The 23,224-nt window shown below is 41.2% G+C and overlaps 1 protein-coding gene across 1 annotated transcript in view; it reads left to right on the top strand.

The window, feature by feature from the left end:
• The window catches only part of RYR3 (ryanodine receptor 3), a 500,519-nt gene that overhangs the window by 221,551 nt on the left and 255,744 nt on the right, over positions 1 to 23,224 (top strand). Inside the window, exons 6-10 of the mRNA XM_072808654.1 lie at positions 2,309 to 2,421; positions 3,326 to 3,425; positions 6,120 to 6,213; positions 11,014 to 11,088; positions 13,918 to 14,074. Of these exons, the coding sequence (XP_072664755.1) occupies positions 2,309 to 2,421; positions 3,326 to 3,425; positions 6,120 to 6,213; positions 11,014 to 11,088; positions 13,918 to 14,074 (539 nt within the window). The remainder of the gene's footprint in view (positions 1 to 2,308; positions 2,422 to 3,325; positions 3,426 to 6,119; positions 6,214 to 11,013; positions 11,089 to 13,917; positions 14,075 to 23,224) is intronic.

Below are 23,224 nucleotides of genomic sequence, written 5' to 3'. Positions count from 1 at the left end.
ATATCATGACATTTCTCCCAAATAGGAGGGGAGATGCCATTGTTGGCTAGTCAAAGGACAAAAGTCCATGCCATTGTCACAAAACTGTGTCAGTTCATAAGGGAATGACCCAAATTGACTGATTTTCCAGATATCTAGAGGAAAAAAAAATGAAGAGTTTAAACCAGGTGCACCTGCCGTCTCGGTATTACACACAGGGGTGTCTGAGAATTCCCGAGGAAAACCTCTATCTCTCTACTTCTCATTTTTGTACAGAGTAGGAGAGTGGGCCTGCCTCTGCCCATTGTATTTTTTCCCTTAAAATAAGATTATATTTGCATTTGAAATGAGGTTGCTTTGCTTTTAGCTAAAGTGTTATTCTTAAAATATAATTTCCTTTAAGGTGTTGTCAACTTTTGCTAACAATTACAAAATGTGTGAAGAGGCACAGTCACTGATTATAAGTTGGCCTCTAAATATAAACCAGCTGTCAGTCTTAGAGCATATAACCAGAAAAGTCCTGTATGTCCATTCTTTTTACATTGATAAAATGACTTTAGACTTTTTGAGAAAAGGGAAAAAAAATTGTTTGCTTTATTTTCTAGAACTCCATCTTTGTTCCAAGTCTCCCGAGAATGGACCCTGGTGTGGGTCTGTCTTCACTGCGCTAGGGAATCTGTGGGCCTTTTCGATCTGAATGCTTGTCTTCCAGCTTTGGGAAAAGTTCAATACTATTTCTTTGCTAATTCCTGACTTTGTTTTCTTGGTTCATGCTTTCTGGAAATCCTCTAGATTGGTTTTCTAATTTTCTCTTCACTCCTATTTTTAATCCATTTCTATTCATTCTTTTGGGGAGACATTTTTTCAACTTGATCCTATAACCCTTTTGTTTCTTTCTCTCTCTTTCAGAATCAAAGAATTTTTCTCCCAAGGGATCATTCATGGAACTTTCATTGCTACTTTATGAATGTAATTTTTTCTTACCTCTCTGAGATTATTAAATATATGACTTTTAAAAAGTTTTCTTTGGCTCTCCATAATCTTTGCTCTCTCTCTTTCACCACTGTTTTGTTCTTTGGCTGTCCATAATCTTTGCAACTCTCTTTCCCCACTGTTATGTTCTTGCCATTCAAGTTAGTGACTTGGCTCAGATGTTGGGCAATCCTTGGTTGCCATTCATGTTTAGATCAAGGCAGTAGAAGCTGACCAGACACCCTGAGTGTGTGTGACTGTGGCTTGCCATCTGTTAAGCCTTACTTTTGGCTAATCTGGCATGGACTAGGCATCTCACTGGAGATGCCAACACAGCAGTAGGTTTTATCTTGGGTAGCTTGGCTTCTCTAAAGAGGAATCCTTAAATTTGAGGGGAGGGGAGATTTGGCAACCCAGCTAGTGTGTGAGGAATGGAGGCAGAGGGGAACGGAGCTGGGGTTTTACTAATCAGGGCATAGAACTCTAATGATTCTCTATTTTTAGCAATACTTTTCACTTTCTTGTTTGACAGCGCTTGGTATTACAAAACCAGAACTTTGATGGTTGGTCATTCCGTCGATTTAACTCCTAATCTTCTGGAGGGTAGTAGAGGAGGAGGACTCAGCTGGCTGTGCAGGGAACAGAAAAAGGATACCAGGAGATAAAAGTTCCTAAATAGCTTTTAGTCAATTCTATTTTCAACTCCATCTTCCACTGCTACCTTTATAAGTAACTTACCTCTAGTTCCAGAGACTTTCTGGGAAAGATGTAGAGGGATGGCTTTATTTCTTGCGATCAACTTTTCCTCCATTTTCTTACTTTTGTAAAGAATTGGGTTTTAGCTTTCTCTTCACTAAAAGCATCTATCTGCTTTCCTTTTTCCAAATTGTCCATTCTCTTCTTTGGTATCAACTTTTCACCTGCTGTCCTGGTCTTTGTAGATTTAGGCCTTTTGAAAATCTCTGATTTTTTAGTAGAATCACTCTTGATTTAGTAGAGTTTCATGGAAAGCATGGCAGAGATAAAAGTGTGTAAGTAGTCAGTAGACCAGTGAAGTCAATTCTTAAAGATTTCTAGTGCCTGTGAAGAATGCATGTTTCTATATGTATTAAAAATACTCAAAGGCTTCGATAGTTTCTGGCCTCCAATACTCTCTTCCAAACACTCTTTCTGTCACTCGAGAAAACAAAAGTGATAGACATAGTCAAGTGGCTATGGGGCTAGAGATTGAAGCCTGGAGCAGTATATGTGTGTGCAAATGCTCTTAATGGATTGTTACCAGAAGAAAGGAGAACAGGGACAGAATTAGGGGCTGGATTCCATGAAACAATGACTAATTCAAGGAGCATTTATGTAGGAGAAGCCTGTTGGTGGACCATACATCCCGCTTCCAAACAGAGATCCGAGGGAGAGAAAGTTCGAATTGGTGATGACCTCATCCTTGTCAGCGTGTCCTCTGAAAGATACCTTGTAAGTACCTCCTAACAGTCATCTTTTCATTTTCAGAATATTTTCTTTTAGGAACTAATGGCCAAAGTGAACTGAGCTACAATAGGTTGGGTGGGATAAGAATCCTTTGCACAGTATACTGGAGAGGTAGGTGGTTAGTTCTCTCCCCTGCCCATGTTATCATGGGGCTGGAACTTAACTGTTAGTTGTCCTTTCAGATTAAGGCATTGTGCTCAGCAACCCTGCTAAAGTGCCACAGGCACTTCCTAAGAAAATCAGTTATACGTTAGCTACCTTTAACCACAAATTTCTCACATGGCTTTCAGCTCTTATCCAGTAAAGAACAAGCCAAAAAGAACGGGATAGAGGAAAATAAGCTTATGTTGGAAAAATGGAGAATTTAAAATGTTTTGGTGAGTGGGATATCACAAGGGTTGAAAGGTGCAGGTGAGATTTTGCACCTGGGGATTGGGTGCTGGGTGTCACTGACATCAAGCCCTCAGGTGTCCAAATATCAGAGGAGCGTCAGAGATAAGATAAGCTTTCAATCTTCTCAGCACCAATCCTGTGGGCAGATTTCACTTTGCCTAGGCCAAAAGTTGGGAGTCATTTTTGCCATTTGTGAATTCCCTTCTCCTAACAAGAGGAGACATTTTGTGACTTCCTGTTGAATTAGGGATCCAGCTAAGGGGATGAAGTCAACACTTGTCTGCCACTTCTGTAGCTGAAACGTCCTCCTCCCTGAATAAAGTGTCCCACTTTGAAGCTGCTTCTAGATGGGGTAGAGCAGCCTCCCACAGGCTATGTGGAAAGAGTCTGAGGACAGTGAGACTCTTTAATTCAATCCTTGAGATTCTAGGTAAGCTGCTTCTGTCAGGACTGGCCTGGTGATTTAAAGCATGTCTCATTTCTGTTTCTGCTGCAGCATCTCTCAGTATCAAATGGGAACATACAAGTGGACGCCTCTTTTATGCAAACACTCTGGAATGTACACCCTACGTGCTCAGGAAGTAGCATTGAAGAAGGTGTGCTCTTTTACATGCATTCAGCCCTCAGCCTTCCAGTCTGTCTTGAGCTGTATATATTGACATTTTCTGCTGCTTCCCAGCTCCTGCCTAATGTCTTGCTACACAGCTAGCATTATTTTAGTTCACCAGAATGTCATTCTCTGATGTGGGGGTGGCTTATTTTCTGCCCTGATTTCTGATTATGTGGGGGTGTTCCTGACAATACCTTTTAATCCTTTAGAGCCCACCATTGCTTTAGTGCTATATGCATGCAGGATTTGGATAGACACTCCCTCTCCCACTGACTTTTCATTTTCATTTATGATTACTCATTATAAGTGTATAGGCCTCAGCAACTTCAGCCTTACAGGAGCTTATTTTTCAAGAGGTCGATGCTGTTGCTATTTCTCCCCAGTGCATCTCTCTGTACAGGTGGAAGAAGGAGTCTCTTCATGTGTTTACCTGTATTTATGGAGGGCCATTTAATAATAAAATTTTCTCAGTATTTTATTTTTCCCATAGAAATAAGATCATCAAAGTTTGTTCAACATATCCTATTTCTTGAAGCCAGGCAGAGTCAACGCACCTTTCAAGTTATAGAACAAATATACTGGCCTTACCTTACTCATGGGTAAAGTCACAGCTGAGCAGAATAATCAAATGCCATTGACCAATAGGTTAACCATATTATATTCTAGCACTTTACAGCAAGATCAGAATTTTTAAAAATACGTATACTGGGGCTTTAACCAGATTTTTAATCCTGAGCCCACTCATTTCAAACTAGGAAAGACATTCTACAAGATGTTTGAAAATAGAGGGAAAACGAAAGGTGTCAAGGCACTGCCCCAGTTTCAGAAGGCATCAGAACAAAGCTGAATAGTCAAGACATGACAGATTTTTAACTCTTTCAGCAACTTGTGGAAGGCTTTTAAAAGGCAGGCTATGTTTAGCCCTCTTCTTTTACATGAAAACTAATCCACCACCTTGAGTCTGTTGTCATTCCCTTTCTATCAGGAATCAAGAAGCTCTGGGTTTCAATCTTCCCCAAGGAAGGTTTGAATGAATCTTCTCCGTGTTAAATTTTTTATTTTCACGGTAGGAATAAAATTATTTCTCAGTTTCAACAGATGACTTGTGGAGATTAATTTAGAAGTGTTTGCAAATCATGTCAAAAAGGTTCTTATCGAAGTGGTGAGTGCCTGGGTAGCTCATCACTGGAGTCATCTGGACGGGCAGAAACTGCCCTCTCAGCATCCTCTGGTGAGATGCCCACTTCAGCCATGAGAGCATAAGTGATCCTCATCATGACCCTTCTTTCCTGAATATTGCCCTGATAGAGTTCAATTAGGAAGAGCTGTGATATACCAGCACTTGGCGGTTTTCTCTGTGTGAATAGAATATTGATTGGAAGAGGCTGAGGACTGCAAACAGTGGATCCAAGTGGGGGCATGGCCTCATCAACCTGAGATGACAGAGTTTAATCAAGAGCATGATCATGGAAGGTTTTAATTTTTCTAAATAAATTGCCTGTTAAGAAATCCCCTACAGTATATCCTGAATTATTTTAAAGCAAAAAAAAAGGATACAACTGGAACTATTAGTAAGGTAGAGGAAAATTGGGAAAAGATTTCTGAATATTTGAGCGGAGTTTAAGAAGAACTTACCTCACTGGGTTTCAAAAAAAAAAAAAGAACTCGGAATATCACACTGTCCTTGTACAAGATGCACTGATAAACAACCCTTTCTCCTCTGGCATGATTTCTCATTCTTACTGTTAATTCAACATCCAGAATAGTTTGGTAGCCCCTAAAGTGATCTAATTGTGTGATTTTTTTTTTAAAGTCCTGATGCAGGCATGAGCATCTTAAGTCCATATGTCTCCTGAGAACAGACTAGTCTAGAGAATTTTTTATTCAAAGTGATAACAAATTCCATTTGTTTGTATAAGGTAAATTTCAGACTGGTGTCCCTCTCCTAGTATGTTAAGGCTCAGAACTTATTTGAAGACAAAAGGGGTTTTCATGTCCTTGAAGCTCACTGTTTCCCATACACCTCGGAACTCCATGGCTGTTGAGATTCCTTATGCTGAAAGCTAAGTGCTTATTGATAGAGGCTCATTCACTGTGGGATTGTGGAATGACCTTTCGCCTCCCTTCAGTGCTGTGGGATGAGCATCCAGGTTTGATCTGTGTCTGTTACCTGCATTCAAAAGCTAACTTCTCCTAAGACAGCTCTTAATAACAGTTTGCTGTCCTTCCCAGTATCCTCTTTCTTTATTGTGACTGCAATTTGGTTGGGATTTTGTCACAAAATATATCCATCAAGACTGTAAGAACCTATCTAAGAATTTTATGCTGGATGTATTTTCATTCCCAAGCAACTGGAAAATCCTTATCTTCCTCACAGTAGCCATGTCATTTTCCTTTTAATAATAGGAGTTGATACTATTTTCACCCTACGTTTTGATTTTGATTTTGGATTTGTCATCTCTGAAATCCTATTTAGCTTTCTATGTTAGAATTGTTTTGACTTCTTCTCTTTTCTTCCTGAGGCCAGAATTGGTGGAATCTGTCATTTTCCAAATGCTTCTTTCTTGGTGTTTTCCATAACTGACTCAGACCTGCACGAATTTATTTACCCTTTTTAAACATGGTGTTCTCATCACTAAGCTTCCCATAAATTCATAGTAGAATATAATTCTCTCACTAGGATACCTACTTGGTGGGCACGTGGTACGTCTCTTCCATGGTCATGATGAGTGTTTGACGATACCATCTACAGACCAGAATGATTCCCAGCACAGGTAAGCCAATAGCTTCCTCCTCTTCCTAGACATCTTGGGTGACTCAGACTAAGAGTTTGCATTTGGCTGTGGCCACAGATAAATTCTGTAAACATAGGTCAATGGATGGACCGCCCTCCAGTCACAGGATCAGTTTGTCAAACATGAGTGGCAGCGCCCAGGAGCTTGCTGGCAGGAATACCTGAATAGCACGTTGCTTCTTGGGCAAGCAGTTCTGTAATGCTCGCTGGTACCTTTGTTTTCCTTGATTGCTCCTCTGTCTAAGGCATTTCTGGTAGCATTTACTGTAGATTGAAGCACCCATTCTGTGATAAAGATCAGGTTAGGCTCCTCATTCTAGTGAGTTTGTACACTTACACAAATTATTCACCAGACTCTTCAAAGGCAGATCTCTCTTCTTCCCCTCTTACATGATAAGTCATTTAGGTGGAGTTTGGTGATCTCGTTTTGTTTATTACTAGATAGGATTAGAGAAACCAAGTGTCAGTATCCAAGGAGCTGGGTTTAGCAGGGACAGTGCCAAGGGCAACATTTAGAGGATACTTCTGAGGGTCATGCTTTCTGTGGCCCTCTGCTTGACTCCTCAATGAGTGCTTTTCAAAAATTCAAAACCAGGAGATGGAAGATACTAATCCAGATCTTAAACTCATATTGAAGGGTCCCTTGGTAGTCTGTTTATCATCAAAGGAACAGAGCATAAAAAAGCTTGACCCCTGTGGCTAATAGAAATGTGACAAATAGTTTTTAAAAAATTGGATTCCAATTAGGCTGAATTTGTGACAGCGATGGGTGTGATCTCCTAGATGTAATACATTCTTTGTTTTTGTGTATTGCCTAGGGGAACCTTGTTAACTGCATGTCCTTAACTTCATTAGAAACATGGGATCACATCCTCACAACTAAGCATCAAGGTCAGGCTCCTGGCACAGGTCACCTGCTGGCTGCTTTCAGATGGCAGCCGAGGAGCCATGTGGCTGACTCTCCACTCAGGCAGGGCCTGGTCGTTATCTGATAAACTAAAAAGACCCTCAGGAGCAGAGCACTGTGCTTGAACGTGTTAATGTGCATCTTAGACACCAGGCATTGGTACTATGTATCCCTCTTGTTCTGAGTCTCTTCCTACTTGTTTTGTCCTCTGAATATCTCTCCATGGGAGCCAGATGTGACCTAGGGCAGCACAGATCTGTGGCAAGTGCCTGATTAATTAACTCAGTGCCTCTCTGGCACTGGTCCAGTTCACTGACAGCTAACTCTAAAGTAGGGCATTAGGCTGACTTGGTTTCCCTTGAATTAAGGATTCCCCACCCTAAATAATGTCAATTGTGATCCTATTCAATTGTGATTTTTCTTTTCCTTTTCTTTTAAACAGTAAAATTATGCAATAGGCCACATAATGTCTCTTTAATATCTTATTGTGCATTTAGGGGAAGATTTGCAGGTAGATAAAGACCTGAAGTTCTGTGAGCTTTGCACTGTGAGTAGCACTCTAAGATGGAATACATTTGAACACACCAGTTCTTTCTTCCCATTCCAGTTCTTCTTTAAAGGGCAGGAATTTGGGGAAAAAATGCAATGATAATCTTGTGTATGATCGCTGAACTGCCTGCTCCGCACATCCACCTCCTTCCCCCCCTCCCCCATGCACACCTGTCATTAAACTTAGAACCAAATTAGAAACATCCTGGGCAGAAACTCTGCTTGAAGAAGCTTGTCATTTGGTGGTCATTCCTGTTGAATACTCGAACAAGAGCCTGAGTAAGAGGAAAGACTTCACAAATATTTGAAAGGAGGTGCTAGAGAGAAACAGATGGAGAGGAATTCCCCAAATGAGCACCCTAAAGCGGGCATGCATGCCATCATTGAAATAAGACAAAGGTGACCTTCCCTTGGTGGAGGATTCTGCAGGATCTCATTTCTATTTTAGGGGAAAAAAATTCACAGATAAAAAGGCCTCATTCCTTTCCTTTATAAGGAAGCATAAAGGAGTTGAGACTTTGTAAGAAGCATGAAGGGGTGAGTAAGCAGCTATTCATTATACTGGAAGCTGAATTTTTGTTACATCAGCTGGTCTCTCAATCAAAAGAGGATGCTTTGGCATTGGCCATCTAGGTGAGCTGAGTGATAAGCCTCCTCATTGTCTTGGGTCATCAGGTAAATCCTCAGAACTGGCCAGTGTGGCCAGGAATACTGCAATCTGGGGGAACACAGAAGAATAGGAAAGCACACCCTAAAAGATGTTAGCAGCCCTTAAGACATGCAGGTGATACCATAGGGAGGGGGCTGACTTTCCAGAGGAAATCATTCCTTATTCCTTCTAAAGCCTAAAATCCAGGCTGAGTAGAGAGGTCAACAGTCCCAGCATGCAAACCTGAAAGCAGCAATCTAGCATCCTGAGCTCTGGCTTTGTCAAGCACCCTAGGGTACATCACTTAACCTCTCGGAGCCACGGCTAAGCTGTCAGCCCAGCTTTCAAAGCACCTCAGTTCACCACCCACTCTACTCCTCTCCTCGGATGATTGTTTTTAGAGAACGGGAACAGGTTGTTTCAACCTCTGTAACCCTATAGGATTTAATGGAGCAAACCGCCCACATTTCCCAGGTGGGAGGGACCAACCTGTGAGAATTCTCCAGATGTCAGAGGGAGAGAGTTCTGCAGTCCTGTGACCTAGGGTGAGCTGTTCACCCTCTTCACCTGAGAGGCCCTTCCGGTTCTCACTGAGTAAGAAGTGTGAGTGAAAACCTCAGCCAGGTTGAGTGACTAGGAGGTCAGCGCCATGTCATTACGGTTTGAGATCTGGCACAGAGACACCTGGGCACTTAGAGCTCTCAAGTCACACAGGGTTTCTTTCTCCACATGTATTGCTTATTTCCTGATCACACATACATTTGAGAAAGGTTTAGAATGTGTTCTATGATCCCCATCACCCAGAGGTGGCCACTATTAACGTAATGTTTCATTGTGTTTCTGTGCCAGGTGATATGTTTTTCTATGCATGATATAAACAACTGAATTTAAACACAATGTGGATAAATTCACACTACACGGTATTTTTTTTTTTTTTTACATCTGCGAACATGTTTGTGCACATCAAAAAACACAGGAACTTCTCACAACCATTCTGTGACCTAAGTGCTGAAATTAGGCTAATTTTACAGATGACAAAGCCAAGTATAGAAATATGAAGGTTCTTGACAAGGTCACACAGCTAACAGACTCAGGTTCAGGTCTGCCTGACTCCCAAGCTGGTATTTTTAACCAACTCATGATTATGGTACTTCTTCAGATAAAAAATAAGGATTACATATTTTCTCCTCACCTCTATTGATTACCTATTGTCTCTACCTGAGGTAGAGAAGGTCAAGCTTCCTCTGAGGCTAGAGTGACTCAGTTGTGGTAAACACTAGTCTTCTGTAGTAGGAGTCTAAGTGAGTGAAATCAGTGAAATTAAATGCAGTTGAGTAATCAGTCTTGCTCTAAGGTCACAAGATTCTCACAAAGAGTCTGGATTCCATATACCGGGTAACGTGGGACCTCTCTTCATGAGATATACTCTTCAAGAAGGATCATTCACATATATAGGTAGGTCACGGGGCACCTGGGTGGCTCAGTGGTTGAGTGTCTTCGGCTCAGGTTGTGATCCTGGGTTCCTGGGATTGAGTCCCACAACAGGCTCCTCACAGGGAGCCTGCTTTTCCCTCTGCCTGTGTCTCTGCCTCTCTCTGTGTGTCTCATGAATAAATAAGTAAAATCTTTTAAAAAATTATATATGTATATATATGTATATGCATGTATATAGCTAGACCAGTCCCTATCATATGGATTGAAAAAGAGTTTACTAAACATCAGATAAACATCAGGCAAACCTGAATCAAGGGACATATTACAGAATACTGACCACTACTCCTCAAAATTGTCAGTCATGGAAAACAAGGGAAGTCTAAGAACAGACCAGATCAAACCAGGGAAGCAGGACAGCCAAATGCATTGTGGTATTCCTGGATTGGATCCTGGAAGAAAAAGAAAAATACTAATGGAAAAATTGCTGAAATCCAAGTAAAGCCTTGAATTTAGCTGGCAGTGACATACCAGTGCTGGTTTCTTAGTTTTGATAAGTGTGTCATGTATGTCTTCTGTGTGGCATAAGAACATTAGGGGATACCAAGTGAAAGTATGTGGCTCTTTGTACTGTCTTTGACTCTTCTTTGTAAACCTAAAATTATTCCAAAATAAACATTTTATTTAAAAATACATGAAAAGTTTATCCTTCATGCGGGAACGGAGACAACAGTGATAGTTATGACTGTTATAGCAGCGGAGCACGAAGCTTTATTCCAAACTTCCTGGAGTATGGAAATGAACTCATACTGTACTGCATGCATGTTTTAAAAGTACAGATACTTTAAAAAAATACATAAACATTTTTAAGAGATGTAAAACTCCTTTAAGGAGCTTAACCTAACAGAATTGGAGCATCTGCTCTGATGGTAGGGGATTAGGCTGTTTTGATTCCCGGTGTGGAAATGGAAATCATCCTTTTTGTTCTACCTCTGATGGTCCATGAGTGCCCGTGATCTGTATGTGGTGAGCATTTCCCTCCCCATTAGTGCCTTTTCTTCCTCCTCAATATTGAGCCTGGGAGTGGGAGACTGCACATCTCTTTGATTCTTGCTCTCTGTTTTGCGGACTCCGTGAGGGTTTAGAAAAGCAGCAAGGGCCCAACAGCCTCTGTGGGGAGCTGTGCCTCCCTAGTGCTGATCAATGTGGTGCTCAGAGGAGTTAATCTCCAACTCTGCTTACAGGAGGATATTCTATGAAGCTGGGGGAGCTGGGACGCGAGCCAGATCTCTGTGGAGAGTGGAACCCCTTCGGATAAGGTAATGGAGGGCCAGGGTGCTGCTCCTTCTAAGATCATCTTATTATCCTATACTGTCCACTTCCTTAAATATTTCACTTATTCTACATCACCTGGCAAACTCTCAAAAGTTCCGTGGCAGAGGTAAGTGCTGGAATTTTCTTGACTTTCTTTTTAAACAACAGCAATGCACACAAGTGTGCACACGTGAGCATGCGCGCGCGCGCGCGCGCGCGCGCGCACACACACACACACACACACACACGGGTTGGGTGGGGTATCTTTAAGACTTCTCTTTTGATTCTGAAACTGGAAGGCTTTCTTGCCCTGAACCCAGCCCCCAGCTCCTGGCTCCTTTGTGGTGGCCAGTCTATAAGGGGCAAGCTTGGCCATGTCTGATGAAAGCCACCAAGCTGCTTCTCCCATTTGTGTTCTTAAACAGATTCTCTGAAACCAGCTAATGTCCCTTTTCTCAGTAGTTTTGTTGACTCCAGTGGAATGTTAGCTTTAAATGACAGACTAGTGGGTGTAATGACTCGAGATAGAGAATATTAAAGCCTCATTGGAAGGTAGCTATGAGGGAAACCTTATTTACTGGACTTGTCAGGAGTCATAGTGTATCCGGGTGGAGGAAACAGGAGGCTGAGCTGTGTGCGTGAGTGAAAACACGTGATCTCCAAACATCAGACTACAAGGGGGCATCCAGTAAGCTCTGGGTCATCATTTTTCTGAGAGGGATTGCACATCAGGCTAGAGCTAAACTAACCCCTTGGGATAACGGAGGAGGACCAGCTGTTCGCTTTTCCTTCTCTGCCCTTCCTGTCAGCTCTCGCCTCAGTCTCTCTCTCTGAACATATGTTCACAGTAAATGTCTCTGGTGAGGGTGTATGTATGCCCCCAAGGTGGTCCTCAAGATAGCCTATCATAGATCAGAAGAAAACGCTAGAACTTGCACACACACATAGATGCATTTACATTTTCTGCTGACAAACTCTTTGGAAATTACTGGTTTAAAGAATAGGGGTATTAAGGAGCACCTACTTGGTACCTGGGCTAGAGCATCTCTATTCTCTTTCCAGCCCTGTTAAAATGCTTGCCCTGTCATCCTCTTGTTCTCAGGATGTTAAGCCTTGCTTAATGGACTTTTTTAAAAAGTCAAATTGGTATGTATATATAATTCCAGTTATGGTTGCTTATTTCCCCAGAGACCTAGCCATGAGATTTTTTTCTAACTTAAAATACAATGAGTTACAAATTATTCAGTAGATAATTTCTCCCTTAACTCTTACTGTAACTTGTGTTGAATACCAACATTAAGATGTAGGACCATCAAAAGGTTGCCACTCAACATGAGGTCTCCATTATCTAAATCATCTTGCGTTGCTTTACATTCTTTCCACAGAATGTATCACACTCTAATACAAAAATACACAGACACACACACACGCACACAAGCTTCTTTATTATCTGCCTCTCCCTGCCATGTGTAAGTTGCATAAATATTTCTACCATTTCCCTTGAAGATAGGCTTCTTTGTGGTAGTAAAATGTTTGAGTTGAGATAGCACAGTAGGGATGGCTTTGCTTTTCCAGAAACGAGTTTCCCTTGGAAGGTATTCTTTTTGGGGTTTTGTTTTGTTTTGTTGTCTTTTAATTTCAAGAAACTTCAGTGGAGTGAAGGAAAAATTGGAAGCTTGGGATTCTGGTTACATTAAATCGCTGACTTATCCCAGGATCATCTTCCTTACTGGTGTTTGGTTTTTTTTTTTTTCCTTTTATTTTTATTGGAGTATAAATAACATACAGCGTTATATTAGCTTCAGGTGTATAATATGATTCAACAAGTCTATACGTTATTCAGTATTCATTAAGATAAGTGTACACTTAATCCCCTTTATTTTACCCATCCCCCATCCACCTCCTCTCCAACCAACCACCTGTTGTTCTCTGCATTTAAGAGTCTTTTTTTTTTCGTCTTTTTTGTTCATTTGTTTTGCTTCTTAAATTTCACATATGAGGGGCAGCCCGGGTGGCTCAGCAGTTTAACGCCACCTTCAGCCCAGGGCTTGATCCTGGAGACCCAGATCAAGTCTCACATCAGGTTCCCTGCATGGAGCCTGCTTCTCCCTCTGCCTGTCTCTGCCTCTCTCTCTCTCTTTCTCTGTGTCTCTCATTGATAAATAAATAAAATCTTAAAAAGATTTAAATTTCACATATGAAATCATAAGGTATTTGTTTTTCTCTGACTTATTTCATTTAACATTATACCCCCTAGATCCATCCATGGCAAGATCTCATTCTTTTTTGATAGCTAAATAGTAGCCTGGTGTGTGTGTGTGTGTGTGTGTGTGTGTGTGTAGATCAGAAGAACATACTAGAAATACCTACACCCATATCTTTTTAATCCATTCATCTGTGGTTGGATGCTTAGGTTGCTTTCATATCTTGGCTATTGTAGATAATGCAGTAAACTTAGAGGTGCATTTATCTCTTTGACTTGGTATTTTTATATTCTTTGGGTAAATGCCCAGTAGTAGTATTTACTGGATCATAGGATAGTTCTGTTTTTAGTTTTTTGTGGAACCTCCATACTGTTTTCCACAGTGGCTGCACCAGTTTGCATTCCCACCCACAGGGCATGAGGGTGCCTCCTTGTTGATGTTAAGAGAAGCCACAAGAGAAGTACCATGCTGAGTTGTCAGGAGACCTGAAATCCTAGAGCAAGCCCGGAGGCTAGTATCTTGTCCCTTAGGGAAAAACCACAGAGGGATTATCAGTCTGCTGGCATACAGTAGAAAGCCCAGGATAAACACTGAAGTAGACTGAGTTTCTTGTCTGTTTTCTCTGGACAGTTGGAGTGGCAGTAACATCAGATGGGGCCAGGCTTTCCGACTCCGGCATCTCACGACAGGCCACTACCTGGCCTTGACAGAGGACCAAGGCCTTATACTGCAGGACCGGGCAAAGTCGGACACCAAGTCCACAGCCTTCTCTTTCCGGGCTTCCAAGGTAAAGTGTGAGGAAGTGAACTTTGACCTCATTTAAAAAATGAAAGCTCTGAAACCGCCAGGCAAAACTGTGCCTCAGAGAAAGTGGGACTACAAGAGATGGAATTGGAAATTAGACACTGTTGTTCAGAGGTTAATAAAAGATGATGTTCTTGTTTAGTATATTCTAAGTTTTTTTTAACACTTGTAAGCATATGCTTCAGTCCTATAAGACAACAAAAACGTGGAGGCATGAGTTCAGTGCTACAATGTGTTTGAATCAAGGAAGCGGTTTCTTCCAGAAAAATGCAGAGAAGGCAAATTCTGAACATGACCTCATCTTGCAGTTATTTATATTATACAAAGTCACCGGTACCGTCCTCATCCATTCCCTAGGTTGTCTTTTCTCTCCACTTCTCTTAGCTCTCACCCGTTCATTCCCAGCCTTGGTTAAAAGCGGGCCATGCAGTAGTTTGGTTAAACCACAAACATGTAGCTTTGCTTTTTGATGTATATATAGACAACTGGTAGGGGTTTTGTTTTTGTTTTTTTAAGATTTTATTTATTTGACAGAAAACAAGAGCACAAGCAGGAGGAGTGGCAGGGAGAGGAGGAGAAGCCAACTCCTTGCTGAGCAGGGAACCCAGTACAAGACACAATCCCAGGACCCTGGGATCATGATCTGAGCCAAAGGCAAATGGTTATCAGGCTGAGCCACCCAGGCACCCTAGACAACTGTTGTTGTTGTTTTTTTTGTTTTTTTTGTTTTTTTTTTTTTAAGACTCCTATGTTTAATGTCCAGTCAGGCTTTAAAAACTCTGCATAACTCAGAGCACAAAAGGCCTATTGCTTATCTCCCCAAGTCCCCTCATTTCTACGCACATGGAGGCAAGCAGCTGATGGCTGAGAGTCATCAAGGTACCATGGTGACAGCCAGCATAGCAGAGCTGGTTGTAAAAGTCACCCATGAGTCACATTGTCCTATGCACTTGGCAATGTTGTTACATTTCATCGGAGTCACTATGTTAGAGGATTTAAATAACTCCCAGTGCAGCAGTATTCAGCCCAGCTCTGTTCATTTCAACATGGAAGGAACTGAAATTAAAATGACCTAGGCTCCACGGCAGGCCAAGATATGGCTGTGTTCACCCAGGAAATCAGGGCTTTCTTAGGATAATGGTGTGGGTGGAGCATCTGGCATCTTAGATTGCGAAGCTGCACAAATGTATGGAGAAAGTATGGAGCAAGAATGTATGGAAAATACATCACTCTGCCATATGTAATCCAAAGAGCTCTTGGGAAAAGAATGCTAGGAATGCCTTGATCACTCTGGGGCTCCAGGTATATATGTTTACCTTGCTGGTGCAGACTCTCCTCCTAAAGGGCACACCCCAGGGTGCTAGCCCTTACTGGGAAGCAGTGAGGTTTCCCAGCAGAAAGAGACTTTGGGCTCTATTTTTCCACAGTGTGTGGGTATTGAGTCATCTTGCTAGCTAGCTCTTGCCTATTACAGGTGTTACATGATGGAGCAGATGGCAGAGAGTCGCCTGAGATACCGTTTCAGGATCTGGGTGGTGGGTGGTGGCACAGGGATTGGGGGGACTCAGCAGGAAGGCTGAGGGAGGAGATCCTGTGTCCTTTGTGCCTTTGTTCCTAGGGTTAATGGGGGTGTTCACCTGATTCTCTCTGAATGTTGGAGCATCTAGAAAACAGAGAGACTTTCTGGTGAAGCACTTCTGGGGCTCATGTGATCAGGGAAGCACTGGGTTAGCTAGGCTGTGAGTCACTTGGCACCAATGGGCTTCCTGCTCTGTGTTCCTGTGTGGCTGCGTTAGTCTGGGACTGCATGGTCCTAAGTGTGGGGCCAAGCAGCTGCAGGTGCGTATTAATATCATTAGCAGGCTGCCCTTATGAGGAAGTGGCAGGTACCATGTAAATCTTATACACACAAACAGGGACAGGGGTGTGACGGAGCCTTCAGGGGAGGTGGGTGGCACTAATGCACTACAGTCATTGGTCTAGCCTGGCTCAGATGGAATCAAACCAAGTTCTTTAAGCAAGTATGTGAGGCATGTAGCTAGTAAGCAGAATTGTCTTGGTCGATCTTTATCCCTCTCCTTCAGCAGGGCAATCCAAGTCCAACTGGAGGTCTGGGATGTATAGTTGCCTCTGAACTACAGCATCACACCTTATTTCTTTAGTCTGAGGATGGCTTCTGGGTCACCTAAATCTGGCCTTGACTCCCATCTACTCTCTGTGAAACCTTGAATATAGTCCTTAATCTGGTTGCCCCTTATTTGAAATCTGTCATAAGAGGCAAAGATCTGACCTCTGCCTTTCTTTCCATCCTATCTATGTCACTTGGTCACAGTTGCCTTGAGCTCTGGCTTACTAAATATTTATCAGCCCTTGAACATGTTCTTTTTTTTTTTTTTCCTCATTGCTAAACCTATACCTAGAATACCTTTTACCCTTCCTATACATCCCCACTCATGAACTCCTTTTCGTCCCTCCAGACAATTGTCAGATGCCCTTTATAGGAGGAGGGCTCCTCCATGGTCCTCCAAGAGGCCCCTGTTCATGCTTCCGTAATAGCCATCACTCACTGGACTGGGAGCCCCTAGATAGCAAGGACCACACAGGCCCCCCCTTGTTGTACCCCAGCACCTGGCACAGTATGTAACATGTGATAAGTATGGAAATTGCTCAAGAGATACACGAATGTGGTCACACATTAAAATAACCTCAAATCCATTTCATTTTAACCCCCATCATTTTCAGAGAAGTATCCTGTCACCATTGCGTAATCATTTTGGATCCTAATACCCTCCCTATCAACATTCTAGGAGATGGATTCATTATTTTGAACATCTAAGTCAAATATATATGAACCTGATTTCGCATCATTTTCCCATTGTCTTGACACTGCAAGGCCATTCACCAAGAGTTGTCAGATAATGTGATTTAGTATTGCCATGCCAGAGTAAATATTATCTGTTTAGATGTCATGTCTCCACATCACTTCAGAGTGCTGAATTGCCTTCAGGGAAGAATGAATTAGTAATGTTATATCAAGCCTTAGCACATGTAGCCATTTATTTTATAGCTATTTTTAATGACTATACCATAAGTCTTCAATGGTTCAGATAGGATCTCAAAGTTTGCCTATTTTGCATAAGGATGTAGGGCTACCATTGTTCCCAATTAGAGGAAATTTTTCCTCGGTGTATAAAAACATGACATTCAATTGAGTCAGCAATTATCAAATATCTAGTATGTGCTAAGCACTGTGTTCTTGGCCAAACATGACTTCCCTGTCTTTTAAAAACTGTGCACTGCTCTCACTGCTGTGCACGGAAGGCATCTTTGTAGACTGGCCTCATGTGCCCTTTAACCTTAGCAGCTCCTGGCAGCTGGAATCAAGATGGCAGCAGGGCTCGTGGGACATCCCTTAGGAAAACATTGACTCTGTGCTTGCTTGCTCTGCTTCTTCACGGAGTTCTCAGCTGGGGATGGAGAAGGGTACAGAGGAAATAGGGAAAAGGGAAAGGAGAAAACATTTACCTTGAGATTCAAACATCTAGAGACAACAGTTGTATTTCATTTCAAATAAACTATATTTTTCATCGTTTTATCTTCCAAATTTTTATTTAAATTCTAGTTGGTTAATGTATAGTGTAATACTGGTTTCACAAGTAGAATTTAGTGATTCATCACTTACATATAACATCCGGTGCTCATCATAACAAATGCTTCCTTAATATCCATCAGCCATCTAATGCATCCCCCACCCACCCCCCTCCATCAACCCTGTTTGTTCTCTGTTGTTAAGAATCTGTGATTTGCCTCCCCCCTCTCCTTTTCTTTTTTTGCCCTTCCCACACATTCATCTGTTTTGTCCTAAATGCCACATGTGAGTGAAATTATATGGTATTTGTCTTTCTCTAACTTATTCCACTTGGCACAACACGCTCTAGCTCCACCCACATCACTGCAAATGGCAAGATTTCATTCTTTTTGCTGGCTGAGCAATAATCCACTGTATATTTATACCACCTCTTTTTTACCCATTCATCAGTCGATGGACACCTGGACTCTTGCTATGTTTGGCTATTGTTGATAATGCTGCTATAAACATTGGGGTGCAGGTGCCCCTTTGAGTCTGTATGTTTGTATCCTTTGTGTAAATACCTAGTAGTACAATTACTGGATCTTAGGGTAGTTCTATTTTTTAACTTTCTGAGGAACCTCTGTACTGTTTTCCGGAGTGGTTATACCAGTTTACATTCCCTCCAACAGTGTAAGAGGTTTCCCTTTATTCCACAGCCTCATCAACCCCTGTTATTTCCTGTGTTATTAATTTTAGCTATTCTGACCGTCTACACAGCATTTTAAAATTTTAAATCAATTATTCTTAAGTCTTTATTGTTCAAAGTGGACCAAATAGAGAAGTAGTCAAGGATAACCCTGGGCTTTGAAGTAGAAGAAACCTGAATGAGAACCCTGGCCCTGCTATTTACTTTAATGTCTCTTTTTTCTAAAAAATGGGAGTGAAGAAGTATGTGTTAAAGGGTTGTTGTGAGGATTCAGTGAGACCAGAGATGCCCTGAGAGTGTGTCTCCTTATCCATGAAATGGCAGTCGCGCTTCCTCTCTTAGACGGATGCTGTAGGAATTGAAGGAGAAAGATGGAGGAAAGAGCCCACTGGAGAAGCGTGCCTTCCCTAATGCAGATGAGTCTGGTCCCCCAGCACGAATGAGCAGCAGAAAGCTTTCGTGTCTCCCCACCCCACCAGGATCCTAGAAATGTCCTGCAGTGTGTGATTTCTTTAAGACCATTCTAAGACCTCATACTCTAGATTAGAAATTTAGAAAAGAACTATATTTGTGGAGAAGTGAACCCAGTGGTTATTTCTCAAGGGTTCTCCAGAGACACCTAAGAAGGGGCAGACAAACCAGGGCTTTCTTGATGGCTTATCAGCAGCCATGAATGGGTCTTACCTTCCCATGTCTAACTTTCCCCTGAAACATTTTTGGGTTCTTAAGTCTGTTGGAAGGGTACTTTGTTGTCCTCTGTGAACACGGGCAGTTTCAGTGTGTCAAATGACAAATTTCAGTCTAATTAATAAATGTTAATTAGGAGACCCTCCATTCCAGATATGCTAGATGCTGAAGTCATAGCTTAAAAATCACCTGCCTCTAGCCTTGCTTCTTCTCAATCTGTAATTCACAATGCTGCTGGAACAATTCTAAGATGCAACCCTATGTTATCCCTCTGCTTTTAATATTCTCAGTGGCTTGCCAACACTAGCTTTTCCCAAGAGGTGTTCCAAAAAATAATCTTATGAATTTTTTTTAAAGAAATTTGGCTGTACTCGCTGCATTATGCAGAGTTCAACAGGTTTTTTTTTTTCTGTTGTTTGCTTTTTATTGTAGGACTCCCAACAACCTATATTATATAAGCCCTAATGTTCCCTTTGACTCCAGAAGAAGATAAAGAACTTGTTCAAAGTCTTCTTGTCCCAGAGAAAGTATGTTAATATTGCAAATTTGAAAAACATATGTATAGTGCAAAGTCCAGATTCCTTGTTGTTCAAGTTCCTTCCCAGACCTGAACCTCTCTCCTTGCCACACTACACCCATCTTATTAGAATGCAGTCCTCTTTCTTCTTTCCCACTTCTGACTCCTAGCCAAGCTCACATCAAGTGTCAGTCTTATATAAAATCATCCCTAACTCTTAGGCACAATGAATTCTCTCTCCCCCAAACTCCTGTTGTACCTTGAATATAGACCCTGCTATCACTATTGCTTTGTATGTAGAACTTCTAAATTTTTTATGAGCCCAGAGCCATTTTTTTCATAGACTAATGACATATGTTTTCAATCTTTCAACCTCTTCTTCTAATAGCCTTTAAACAACTGAAACATTAGTACAATTAATGTTTAACTGTGCTAATGATGACCAATCAAAAAATTATGTTCAAATGACAGTCTTTGGAACTACCCTGAATTTGGATTCTGTTCCATTATTTAGTTACAGAACTTTGAGCAAATTACTCAAATCTGCAAGCCTCAGGTTTGTCATCTATAGAGTAAGAGAAATGAAAATAAACCATTAAAAGGTTTAGAGAAAATGTTCTTAAAGTGTCATGCATAATACATATCACTTTGTGGGTCCTTGGTAAATTCATTGATGGTGTTGCTATTATAGAGTACTTAGCAAAATACTTTGCTCTAAGTAGGCACTAGACAAACACTAGTTGTAGTTCCCTTCCTTGTCCTAGAAATCGTAAATCATTCTGGAGAGCAGCAACTTAATCATCTAAAACAGATATTTATTTGACACTTGTGATGTGGTCATGACCATCTCCTAAGTAAGTTTTCCATGGAGACAGGAGATGATGATGGTGATTACCCTTCAATACCAAGTATCGTATTCCTTTTTAGAATTGGCTCATCATCTAACATAGGAAGGGTTGATGGAAATAAACAAATTGATGCCCACAGACCAACAAAACAAAAGCAAATTATTTGCAACCTATTTTAAGCAAAGACAAGCAAATCCCAGTCTTACCCTTGGAGAATATTCAATCTAGTAGGGGACAAGAAGCATGCCAGCAAAGGAATCATATCACAAAGGATGGTAAAGAGCCTTGAGAGAGGAGAAGGAAAATGCCACAAGATCAGAGAAAATGCAGACCTGGGTCTGGGTAGGGTTTGATGGATGAAATGTAAAGATGCAGAGAAGAAATAGGGGATTTCCAAGTAGAATGTGTAATATCGGTAAAGGCCCGGAGGAAGGGAACCTTGATATAGCAAAGGAACATAGTCCAATTTGGTTAAAGCATATGGTATATATGAATTTTAGAAATGAAAAATGTGTCTTTTAGGAATTGGGGAGTTAATAGAAGGGAGTCATTGGATTAGCCCTGTCATTTAGGAAGAGTCCATTTCTAGTAGTGGAGTACGTGCATATGGTGCCATATACACTTGAACACAGGGAGGGAAGCGTTTATTCATGCTCAAGTCAGAAGCTTACCAACCTGCTATCAGCTGAATCAGGCTTCTCCATATGGTCCACTCTCATTTCCTTAGTAGATCCTTGGTGGTGTTTAAGTTTGGGTTGAGTTGGCTTTAGTGTCGGTTTGTCTCCATGTCTTAATTTCTCCTGGTGTTGCTCCTGTTTTTCTCTTTAATTAGAAGTGCCACTGCAGGGCAGCCCAGGTGGCTCAGCGGTTTAGCACCGCCTTCAGCCCAGGGCCTGATCCTGGAGACCCGGGATCAAGTAAGGCTCCTACATGGAGCCTGCTTCTCTCTCTGCCACTCTCTTGCTCGCTCTCTCAATCTCTCTCTCTGTCTCTCATTAATAAATAAATAAAGTCTTAAAAAAGAAAAAGTGCCACTGCAGTGACCAACATAGAACTTTGGGGGTGCCTGCTGTTTTGTAAAAGCAAAGACATCAAGAAACGCCCCATTCTATAAACAGTAATGATCTATTTATTTCAGGCACTAGAAAAATAGATCCTAGTATTTCTCTTGTTTTAGCAAAGTCATATTTAAATAAACAAAATTGAGAAAATGAAGTGAATATAGTCATTGACAATTTGGGAACATGCACTATTTTAACTGTGAGCTCTTGGCAATCAGTGTAATTATTCATATTTAACAGTTGTAATGTGTATTCTTATGCTGCATTGTTAGTGGTTTAGAGAACAGGCTGGAGAGGAGAACTTTGGCATATATTAAGTCCTGTTACCAGCTTAAGTGTCTTCAGAACTAAGGATATTTTTGAAATGAACACTTGTGAATTGTTTTGAGAAATGAATGCAGTCTTGACCACCTGCCTATAAAGAAGTCCCAATATATAAAATTCTATTTCCCATTGGCTTTTGTCTTAAAATCAAAGATAAGTTCCTTTAGAAATGTTCATTTTGAGAAATATCATATTTAAAAATCCAGTCAGTGTTTCAACACACATTTAAAATAAGAATTTTCGGATCCCTTGGTGGCTCAGCGGTTTAGTGCCTGCCTTTGGCCCAGGGCACGATCCTGGAGTCCCAGGATCGAGTCCCTCATCGGGCTCCCGGCATGGGGCCTGCTTCTCCCTCTGCCTGTGTCTCTGCCTCTCTCAATCTCTCCATGTCTATCATGAATATATAAATAAATAAATCTTTAAAAATAAATAAATAAATAAGAATTTTCTTGTAAAGTATTAACATTGCTCAAGATGATCCTGTAAATGTGCACAAAATAATTAACTTTGCTATTTTGAAGGTTTGGAGGAAAAGAAATCAGAACTGAAATGAAAAATATATTTGAGGGACGCCTGGGTGGCTCAGTGGTTGAGCATCTGCCTTTGGCTCAGGGCATGTTCCTGGAGTCCCAAGATTGAGTCCCACATCATGCTTCCCGCATGGAGCCTGCATCTCCCTCTGCTTGTGTCTCTGCTTCTTTCTGTGTCTTTCATAAATAAATAAATAAAATCTTATTTAAAAAAAGAAAAATAAAAAAAAGAAAAGAAAAAAGAAAAATATATTTGAAAGAGAAAATTATATATATATACATATGTACGTATGCACATATATGTGTATATATGTATATACATACATATGTTTATTACGTGATTGAAAGGCCCTGGATTCTCTGAATCAGGAAACCAAAAGTAATTGAAATCTGGCCATGCCCTTGATTCTTTTGTAGCATGGCAAAAGGAGAATGTCCTTAAATGAACACATTTATGGTCTGATGTGTTAAGTACTCAGTGAAGGAATGAGTGTGCTGGGGTAGTACAGCAGGAGAGATTACTCTGCCCTCACAGAGAAGGTGGCCTCTGAACTGGGTGTGGAAGGTTGAGTAGGAGTTTAGAGCAGTGTGGAAGAACATGGTCTCTAGAGCTGGACTTCCTGGTTAAAATCTTAGCTCTTTCACTAGTTCTTAAGCGACCTCAGGCAAATTTCTCATCTCTCTATATCTTCATTTTTTCTCTGAGAAACTGGGATAGTATTTCAGCTACACACAAAGCTGTTTTGAAAAGTTGACACATGTAAAGAACTTAGAACGCTGCCTTGCCCATGGTAAGAGTTCAGTACGTGTGCTGCTGTTGCTCTATCATCAGGAGAGTAAAATGGTCAAAAGCAGAGGAAACAGCATGCTACATTTTTTATTCTGTAAA

The sequence above is a fragment of the Canis lupus genome, chromosome 32 (genome assembly GCF_048164855.1).
Source record: "Canis lupus baileyi chromosome 32, mCanLup2.hap1, whole genome shotgun sequence".
In the NCBI taxonomy this organism is placed as follows: Eukaryota; Metazoa; Chordata; class Mammalia; order Carnivora; family Canidae; genus Canis; species Canis lupus.
This window is presented reverse-complemented; position numbering and strand designations above follow the sequence as displayed.